This window comes from Austrofundulus limnaeus, unplaced genomic scaffold (assembly GCF_001266775.1).
Source record: "Austrofundulus limnaeus strain Quisiro unplaced genomic scaffold, Austrofundulus_limnaeus-1.0 Scaffold111, whole genome shotgun sequence".
NCBI lineage: Eukaryota > Metazoa > Chordata > Actinopteri > Cyprinodontiformes > Rivulidae > Austrofundulus > Austrofundulus limnaeus.
This window is the reverse complement of record NW_013952513.1, coordinates 197510-208133: the sequence shown is the minus strand read 5'-3', so window position 1 is coordinate 208133 and position 10624 is coordinate 197510. Positions and strand designations below refer to the sequence as shown.

At 40.4% G+C, this 10624-nt stretch overlaps 1 protein-coding gene across 1 annotated transcript in view; it reads left to right on the top strand.

Moving 5' to 3' along the window:
* LOC106521543 (structural maintenance of chromosomes protein 6) overlaps window positions 1–10624 on the top strand; it is a gene marked incomplete at its 3' end in the record, with an annotated part of 65483 nt that overhangs the window by 29931 nt on the left and 24928 nt on the right. Inside the window, 4 exon segments of the mRNA XM_014014170.1 lie at window positions 4221–4357; window positions 9971–10032; window positions 10149–10229; window positions 10342–10443. Of these exon segments, the coding sequence (XP_013869624.1) occupies window positions 4221–4357; window positions 9971–10032; window positions 10149–10229; window positions 10342–10443 (382 nt within the window).

Genomic DNA, 10624 nt, shown 5'->3' with positions numbered 1-10624 from the left:
ATATTAGTAATATTTCTGCTATTAATCATAATTCTCTGTTCATCTTTCTGGTTTAAACAAGGCCAAAGATCCTGAAGGCCAAACTACAGGAGTTGTCCATCTGAGGGGCAGGTGTAGTCTAAAAGACATTTAACCATGAAATGTTTAAGATGTTTATAAAATGTTCAACTTTTAAACATTTGTACTTAAAATGTAGAATTTCTTTCATTTTATTTATCTTAATGTTTAAGTTTGAATTTCAGGTCATAGAATCACTTTAAAATTACTTTTCAGTAAGTTATATGTCTACAATTCTGGTTCAAATATAGAACTTTATTTTTGCTGGATTGTTAAATTATTTGTAAGTTAATATTGCTTTAATGGACAATGATTTTTAAAAAAGTGAACCATTAAAACATCGATGTTAAATGTGATGTGTTTGCAAATTTGGGTGCACCTTAGGGCTGCACAATATATCGAAAATTTATTGTTATCGCAATAATAGACTGTGTAATATGCATATCACAACAACTGCATAAACTGCAATACATGGTTGACTCAAAACTTTGCATTTATGAATTTTGTCATTCAGATGGAAGCTTGAAGCATTTCACCAGTCGAATGAAGTCCTTTATGTATTTGGTCAACTGAATGGATCTCTTCTTATTTAAAAAGAAAATTCAGGCTGGAATGGAAATGATTAGTTTTTTTAGGTTGTTTTCTTGGCTTTGAACGCAAAGCAGAAATACATCAACACTACATGCTTATATATATTTGTTCATTTATCACAAATCATATCATCATCGCAATATTAAGCACGGTTATCGCACATCGCAGGTTTTCCTAATATTGTGCAGCCCTAGTGCACCTGACTTTTGTACTGGTGCACCTAAGGAAAAATGTTAGGCGCACCGGTGCGACCGGTGCAAAAAGTTAGTCTAGATCCCTGCATACAGCTTTGAACATGCAGACTTCATGCTGCATGCTTCTCTCCACACTGACTGGTGGTGTGGTGTGGGTGTGGCAGAGTGGTGAATGCTGATGCCTCGCCGTTTGCACACAGTTAGCTCTAAATCCCACATACATGCACCAAATCTGCACCAAATTTTGTGTGCACCATCAGGAAGCTGCTCAACATGTTGGTGTTGTAGTTTGACAAGATCACTTTAGCCCCCCATTTGTTTGTCCGTTCGTCGGTCTGTGTCAGTCGGTCTGTCCATTTGTCCATCCGTTGGTCTGTTCTCCTTATGAAGTTATTTAAATAATGAAGGTCTGTGATGATTCCATCAAAACTGCTAACAGTTGGTCACTACTGAATGGTAGTTATGGTTATGGTGAGTGGGGATGGATATAAAATCCATGTGAGCGGAGGCCTTCTAAGTGGGCCCATTGCTCTCCGCAAAAAGATCTTTATTTATTTATTTATTTATAAGGTCTTTATTCAAACCTTCTCATCCCTCGGATGAAGGACACAAGGTTAGAAACACTCAGTGTTCTGAGCTTCTCAGGATCCATAAAGGAGTCCCCAAGAATTATTTTCCTTTGACCACTCAGAGCCAGGCAGTGGCCTAAGTAGTGCAAAGAGGTCTCTAATTCAATGTCACAGGCATTACACAGACTATTGTCATGGAGTCCCATCACCATTTTGTGGCCAGTGTACTCTAAGTACAACCAGTGTACTTAGAGTTTTCCTTGACAGGGAGATGAGAACTTTCCCAAACCTTAGATTTGGGCTGTTCATCAGTTCCCATGCCTGTCTACAGTCCGTCAGCTCCCTCCAGCGGATTGAGTGTTGATGTCAAATCCAGGCCTGTAGGGCAGTCCTACAGACTGTTGTTGAGGTACAGTATCTACAACAGGCTCTGGTTCTTTGAAGTGAGCCTGACTGCCAGCTTTTGTGAGGTAGTCAGCTCTCTCGTTACAATAAATGCCAGTATGTCCTGGTACCCATTCAACAGTAACACTGTTATCTCTCCCCAGTTGGTTGACTGCTTTGGCACACTCCCAAGCCAGTAATGACATAAAGTGTGGCCCTCAGAGAACTTTAATAGCAGCTTGGCTATCTGTTAGGATGAATATTTCTTTCTGTGTACACTGAAGGTCTTTGAGAGATGCCACTGGTGGAATGATCTCAGCTTGAGATACAGTTGCAAAACAACCTAGTGGGTATTTATGCTCTCTCTTACTATGGTTGTGCAAAATCAGCACCCCTGCACCTACTGGCCCCTTCAGAAGGGATCCATCTGTAAAACAGTAGAAATGACTGGGAGATATGTCCGTCATAGAGAGGCTAATCCAGACAGACCTGTCTTCTATCTCTGTCTTAAAACTTGGCTCAAAATTGTATATTTTTTGACCATTCTGTCTCCAGGTCCTGCAGTTACTGGAACAGCAGCAACTGCCCAGTCCCAGATTCTAGTGCGCTGTGAGTCAGATAGGCTTTTCCACCTACCAGACTGGCATAGCCTTACTGCACTGGATGCGGCCTCCCCTAAGATATGTAGATCTAATGGAGCCAGGTCCAGTAGGACTTCCATGGCTGCCGTGGGTGTTGTTCTGATGGAACCTGTGATGCTCAGGCAYGCCATTCGTTGCACATGGGTGAGCATCACTCTTACCACCCCAACTTGGACTCGAACCCACAACACTAAAGCAGCATAGCATAGTATGGAGTGGACTATGGCTGTGTAGATCCATCTGATAACCTTTGGGGTAGCACACCAACGACTACCTGCAATTCTACGGCACTGGTGTAGGCACATTGCTGCCTTCTTACACTTTTCATTTACATGTCTTTTCCAGTTAAACTTCCTGTCTAGATAGACACCCAAGAACTTAACTGACTCTGACAGAGAGGGTTCTACACTCTCCTACTTTGGAGGTGAGTAAACTTTCCTTGACTTCTTATGAGAAAAAAAAAACAATTCTGTCTTGTTCGGGTTGACAGAAAGTTCCTGCTCGCGGCAACCTCTGGATACTATGTTTAGTCCCCTTTACATCAGGTTACATAAAGTACCCAGGCAGAAGCCTTCTATAAGTATGACCAAGTCATCTGCATACCCTTGTGTATGGATCCATTCAACTCATTTAGTAAGCTGTTGACAACCAGGAACCAACACAGGGGCAAGATTACTCCTCCCGGTGAACAGTCCCATCTGAGGTTTACGGTTTATCGAACAGTCCCCCAGTGTTGAAGATGCCTTCCTTGTCCAAAGCATGAAAATGAACCAATTTGTAGTTGTCTCATCCACACCTTTGCTGGCAAGTGCTCTTTCTATAGCTTCTACGGGTACATTGTCAAATGCCCCTTGTATGTCCAAAAAGCAGCCAAGCGCATATTGTCCACATGCCAGACTGCGTTCTATTCTCAAAACAACATCATACAAGGCTATTTCTGCAGAAAGACCTGCGTGATATGCATGTTGTTTAGGACTTAAAGGTGATAGCATTAAAACACCATCCCTTACATGCCGATCTATTAACATCTCCATTCCCTTCAGCAAGAAAGATGTTAAGCTGATTGGTCTGAAAGATTTAGCTTCTTTATATGTTGGTACTGAATGATGACAGGTGACACATCCACAACGGTTGGCGTTGATTTGTTTAAGCTTTTAGCTATCCTTGTGTTATATTTCTTTTTAAGCTAGATTTTTTTTCCACTTTAACATATTTAACCTTTTTAGCCAGACATTTACTCATTTTTTCCTTCAGCATTTAACAGCTTTTTACTTGTTTTAGCTTCAAGATAATCTTTAGATGCATTAACCTGTTAACTAGGTTTTGCTGCCTTTAGCTTCTACTTGGCCTTTTGCAATGTAAAGCTTTTAGCTAAGTTTTGCTGCTTTTTTCCTAGTATTTTTTCTAATTGTAGCTTTTAGCTATGGTATATACTTCTAGTGATTGTTTTACTACCTTCAGTTTTAAACTAGCTTTATTTTACTTTTAGCTAGTTTTCTGTCATTTAGCTTTACCTTCTAGCTTTAGTTTGTAGTTACTTTTGCTAATTTTAGTTTTTAGATCACATAATTTTACTCGTTTTAGCTAGTGTTTCACTTTTTCTAGCTTGTAACAAGTGATCAGCTTCTTCTAGCTTCTGACTGTTCTGCTTGTTTTACTTTTACCAATTTCTTCAGTGTGTTTCAGAACAATCTTTAGGGGACACACTTCTGTATTTCTGTTAGTTGAACGTCAGACTCCAGCTGTGAAACAATGCTGCATTGTTCTGCTTTTCTGCTGTTTAGTTCTGCAGATATAACCGTCAAGTTAAGAAACAAAGGACCAGACGCCTTCAAAAAGGGACTTTACGGGGACTACATCTCTGTGGAGCAACGCATCTTCAGTGATGGATCCCGGATCTACAAGTTGAAGAACAAATCTGGTGAGATTCCTCAGATGGTAGACCCTAGTTTAAAACATTTTAGATTTACCAAAAGCACTCAGTAGGGAAATCTAAGTCTAGTTTAGGTTTTATTTTTGTTCCTACAGTTTAACCTCATAGATATTTCTAATTTATACCAAGCGTCTGATGAATCTCTTCACAGTAAGTGTTCCGTTAAACTCATTATTTCCTGAAATGAAACTGAGCTGCTGAAATGTAGCAACTATTTATTCTTCTAAGTTTAGATTGAGCTACATTTTTTATACTGTATACTTGGCAGTATTTGGTAAATTATTTATATGTTCTAAGAATGCTTCTTGGCAATAAATCTTATACTGGGCACCTGATTACCAGAAGCTCAAAACAAGTGTCAATAATCAACATAATAAGCTGTTTGGCTATGACAGAGAAGATTTAGCAAATTTTTCACATGCGAAACCTACATAATCCACTCTACTGTTCATCCTAGAAATGCATGTTCCTTACAAACGTGACACCATTTAAAATTTAAAGTGCCATGCCTTTCAAATTTAAAAGGTTTATTGCCAAGAAGAATTGCTACATCAAAGAAATAATCTACCAAACACAAATTTCCTTACTTTTTGTGCTAAGTTTATACATCAAATATTGCTATCAAAGGCAAAAATGTTTTTGCTTGTGTCTGTGTGTGTGTTTGCTTGTTTGTCATGTTAGCAAAATTAGACTGACTTAATTGTTTTTTTGTACAGTGCCCACTGATAATGTTTGTTTTGACTTGGCTCTATATAAATAAAACCTTAATTCCTATGAAGTTGGGATGTTGTACAATTGGGAATGGGTACCGAATTTGATACTTTTTGATGTACAGACCGAATTCTGTCGGTACTACCGAAAAACTATTCACGTAACATCAAACGGTACCATGTTTCGGTACCTAAACACATCATTGCGACCTGTTTGGCATAAGAGTTGTGAGTTTTCCATGCTTGTCCTGAACGTAGCATCACACAAGAGAGTAATGACGTCAGCAGCCGCTGGTTCAGTAAACAGAGCTCCGTCTGAACGTAGCTTGAAAGTGTGAGCCTCGCAGCTCCTGGAGTAAAACTCGTCGAACAGACCGCCTCTGAATTATCTGGTGGATTAATTATCTTGTGAGCACGACGCTTGCTTGCTCAAAGTAAATAAAGTACCATCACTTTCTTTATTTCGTCCACCATTAAACAGAGACCGACAGAGGAAAACAACAGAGGCGCTTCCTGACAGTCTGACCTCGTCTGACCTGAAAGATCACAAGCAGCTAGCTTGAAGGGTTGGGCTCGTTTTGGATGCTCAAAACGTTGCTTGAATAACTTTTATTTATTTTAACTCAATTCTCTTTTACTTATTTGATTTAAACTTATTTGTCTTCCATGGACCTCCATCACACATTTTTCTAGCGGGGAAATAACATCAATAGAAATATGTGGAGCTGGATTTTAATTTGTGCAATAAGACAAAACAGTCTTGTTGTTTTCAACAGTTTTCACCTTAAAGAAATAAGTTAAACAACTGATGTTACAATACAAAGAGTTGGATGTTGTCTTGATATTTGTTAATTTTATATATTGAGAAATATGTTAAATAAAGAAAATTAATAAAAGTTTATTATTGAAAAACAACACACACAAAGTATCGAAAATTGGTACCATTAAGCACCGGTATCGATTCCCAGGTACCAGATATTGGTACCGAATCGATTCAAACGTCAAAGGTACCCATCCCTATGTACAATACAAAACAAAAAACAGAAAATGATGATTTACAAATTTTCAACCCATATTCATTTGAATATACTACAATGACAAGATAATTAAAGTTGGAACAAATTAAATTTATTGTTTTTGCAAATCTTCACTCATTTTAAATTTGATGCCGCAACACGTTCCAAAAGACCATGGACAGGGTCATGTTTACCAGCGTGTTATGTCACCTTTCCTTTTAACAAGTGTTTGGGAACTGAGGACACTAATTGTTGAAAATATTTATGTGGACTTTTTCCTAATATTGTTGTGCAGCTTCAGTTGGTCAACAGTCCGGGGTCTCTGTTGTTGTAGTTTGCTCTTCATAATGCGCCACACATTTTCAGTGTGAGACAGGTCTGGACTGCAGGCAGGCCAAACTCGTACACACTCTTTTACTACGGTAGGGATCTGTGTCTTGTTTTCTGTCTCTCTCTTGTGTTCCCTTTGTGTCATCACTTCTCATTCTACCTCAGTCTGTTTACCTGTCATTTTCCCTGTTAACCACACTCACCTGTCAGTCCTTGTAATCAGTCCTCCCTCAGCTGTTGCTCATTCCACTTTCTCCTTCTGTCTGTATAAATCTGGTCTTATTTCTCCACATCCTCACTTGTTCATGGTATGGTTTTTGTCCATCGTCTTGGTCCTCTGTCTCCCTGTGTTTCCTTGTGCCTCCCAGACTAAGTTTTTTGCTGCCTTGACAGGTTTTGGTTTATTTGATAAATAAGTTTTTATTTTTCTGAGTTTCTTGTATCCACCTGCTTTTTGGGTTCATCTTCAACTTGACCTTGACAACTACAAAGCCACGCTGCTGGAACGGGTGAAGAATGTGGCTTGACATTGTCTTGCTGAAATAAGCAGAATGTCCCTGAAAAAGACTTTGATGGCAGCATATGTTGCTCCAAAACCTGTAACAATGGTGCCTTCACAGATGTGCAAGTTATCCAAGCTATGGGTACTAACACTCCCATACCGTCAGAGAAGTTGGCTTTTGATCTTTACGCTGATGACAATCTGGATATCAGGTGGTGTGCAGAATGACCCAGGGTGAAGGCAAAAATCCAAAAAGGAACAAAAAGGCTTCATTAAATAAACAAAAGAGGGCTGACGTGGCAGCAAAAACTCACAATAAGTCTCAGCAGGAGTAGGCACGAGGAACACGGAGGACACCACACAAGCTGGGGTTGACAGCACAATGAATGGACAAAGACTGAACACAGGACACAGAATATAAAGGTGAACTAATGAGAGACAATGGGAAACACCTGAGGAGGCACAAGAGGAAACAGGTGTGCATGGGTGGGGCTGGAGGCACGACAACAGGGAAGAGATACACAGGGGAACAGAGAAACACTAGAACGACGGCTCCCGACGTCAAAAAAGGGAGAGGTACGGGACTCGAGGAACACGGACACAACACAGGGGAACTCAGGACAAAACACACACAAAAGTCCAGGGGGATGGCCAGGAAACCATCCAGTACGTGACCCAGTAGAGACAGGAGGTCTGGCAGAAACAGCAACAGATGTTGAGCCACGGGAGTAGGCGGGAGCAGACGAAGAGCCACGGGAGTAGGCGGGAGCAGACGAAGAGCCACAGGAGGAGGCGGGAGCAGACGAAGAGCCACGGGAGGAGGCGGGAGCAGACGAAGAGCCACGGGAGGAGGCGGGAGCAGACGAAGAGCCACGGGAGGAGGTGGGAGCAGATGAAGAGCTGGCGGAGATTGGAGGAGCCAGAGTGTCCACGATGGCGAACACAGGCAACAGAGGCGATGAAGAGGCGATGGGCGACAACCCACGACTCACCAACTCAGGAACTACTGGAAACGCCAACTCAGAAGACTCAGTAACAGATTCAGCAGACTCAGATGACTCAAGAGCCAAAACAGCCAGCTCAGGCAGCGAAGGCTCAAGCACCTCAGCAGCCGGCCCAGGAAACACAGAAGGAGTGGGAGGGTGGGCGTTCAGATGCTCAACCAGGATCTGCTGAGCATAATTGCTGACCCTCCAGTGACCAGGCAGGAGCAGCAGATTGGGACGCCTTGCCATGGCGTCTTCGATCTTCTGGCAAAGGAGCTGTTTAGCCGCGGAAGTAGAGGACCATCGGAGGATCATCAGTGATCCGGTGATCAGATGGTCAGTCACCTGGTCCTCCCATGGCGGCAGATTCAAGTTGAAGACAGGTCAGCTGTCTAGTTTGCACCATCCTGGTAGGAAAAGATGCTTTCAAAAGGAGCACAGTTCATGTGCATTATTTCTCAGATGAAGAGAAAATATAATATTAAAATATCAGTTCGATAAAACAAAATTCAGTCACTTTAAAAAAGGTAACTCCCATAAAAGCAGGCTGAAGAATCTGCAGATGCGGCCTGCATCTGGAGTGTTCATTAGGATTATCTTTTCATTTGCTTTGGTTCTGTTCTATTCAATGGGAGAACATTTCTTTTTTTCTTAGAGAATTTTGGGAGAGCATTATTTTCAGAACCAAACTCGAGACCCAACAAGACTCTGTTGAGACTCAAGAAGAACTTCAGCATGATTGAGAGCAAGAGGGAAACTGAGAGAAGACTGACAGTGGAGCAAAACTACAAGTAGCATTTATGATAACAGATTCAGACAGTTTTATGACTTGGTCCTGCAATAGGGACCATGTTTAGATGAACTAACCAACGAGAGAAAGACTTTTCTTTTCTTCTCTTTCTGAAAAAATACCAAGAAATATTTTAACTTAAAAGAAACCAAAAGTGTAAGCTTTGAAATCTAACTTTCTAATCCTCTCATCCACCCAAAGTTACTTCAATACAACTAATCAACATTGCAAGTACTTTGCTGGATGTCTAACATGATTTTAACAGCAAAACCACATGTAGAGTCTTTGTTGCTCATTACACATGCACATTATGTACATTGTTGGAAACTGGCTTGACTTGACTCACACACCCCTTGGATCATGTGTCTGACATGACGTGATTATTTTATTCTATTATTTCTATTGCTATTGTTATGTGAATCTATATATCTGCTGCTGCTGTTACACCTGAATTTCTCCTCGGCGGGGCAATAAAGGCTGTTTCTATTCTGTTCTTTTCCACCTTCAACTGCTACAATAAAGAAGTCAAATGAGACATCAGTGAATAAACAATCACATTTAAAATCATGAAATAATATGACATATACACAACAATAAAGAATGAAGTAAGAATAATTATTATCAGTTCTGTTGTCGTTCATTCAGATTTCCACAGAATGTCAGGGACACAGAATCAAATTCCAGAGAAGATCACAGTCAGATAAGGAAGGTGGTCTTAGGTCTAGGGTCCTCGTTACTATGGTAAAATGGTCAGAGGCATCTGACTGGCTGGAATTTACGACTGTAGGCCTGTAAACTGAGGATGAGGAAAGGTTTTTATGTTAGGGTGGAACACATGCATTCTCAGATAGGTGGAAAATTATTATTCTATTCTAAAATTATTCTATGTTCGATGACATTGATCCACACGGTCCATACTCCTACAACTACAAACACTGCTACTATAACATCAATAACACAAGTCTAGTCGAGTAAAAGTAAAACGTTGGCTGAAAAATACTTACTCCTGTGAAGTGTGAATGATCAACATTTCAATTAAGTGTAATTTGTTACTTTACACCTCTGTGAATGAAGCTGTCAGAAAGCTATTAGGGGATGTACTTTTACATTAACCCCATCCATGTAGGCTGCCACAGCTGAGCCACCCTAATCTACATAAAAGCAGTTTTACACTGTTGGTTTTACAGATATAGAGTACAAGTAATGACCAACACTTATCTAGCTCAGATTTATCACCAGTCAGTTATTTTGTAATCTTCTTTTTTAGGTCAAATTGTGTCAAACAAGAAGGAAGAATTAACAGCCATTCTGGACCATTTTAACATCCAGGTAACTTATAACAGTGTGTGTTCTTTATGTTTCTTTGTGTTTTGAGGTGGCTTCATTTGTCCTGATCTTATTGTGAAGTCACTGTTTGAAGTATGAAATTTGTTTGTGTATTCCAGCTGGACAACCCAGTTTCCATCCTCAGCCAAGAAATGAGCAAACAGTTCCTGCATTCCAAAAATGAATCGGACAAATATAAGGTACCATGTTGAGCTCGCTCATTTCAGGGGTTTATCCTCTAAGGTTCCATCTGTTCTATGTTTGTTTCTCTGCAGACGTCTTCAGTAAAATTGGTTCTGTTTCTCCTGACAGTTCTTCATGAAAGCAACGCTGCTGGAGCAGATGAAGAGAGATTACATCCACATTAAACACACAGAGACAATCACTCGTCAGCAGGTGGAGAGACAGGAGGAGGTACGGATCTGCATTTAAAACACAAACTTCCTGTTCTTCACCTATTACTCCTGCAGAACACTTATATCACAACACTAATATGACAACAGTTTATTCTCTTGATATTTTGTAAATAAACTAGACACCACATAGTGGTAACATAATGACCCCCCGCACGCACAAATGCACCAAAACTCAGAAG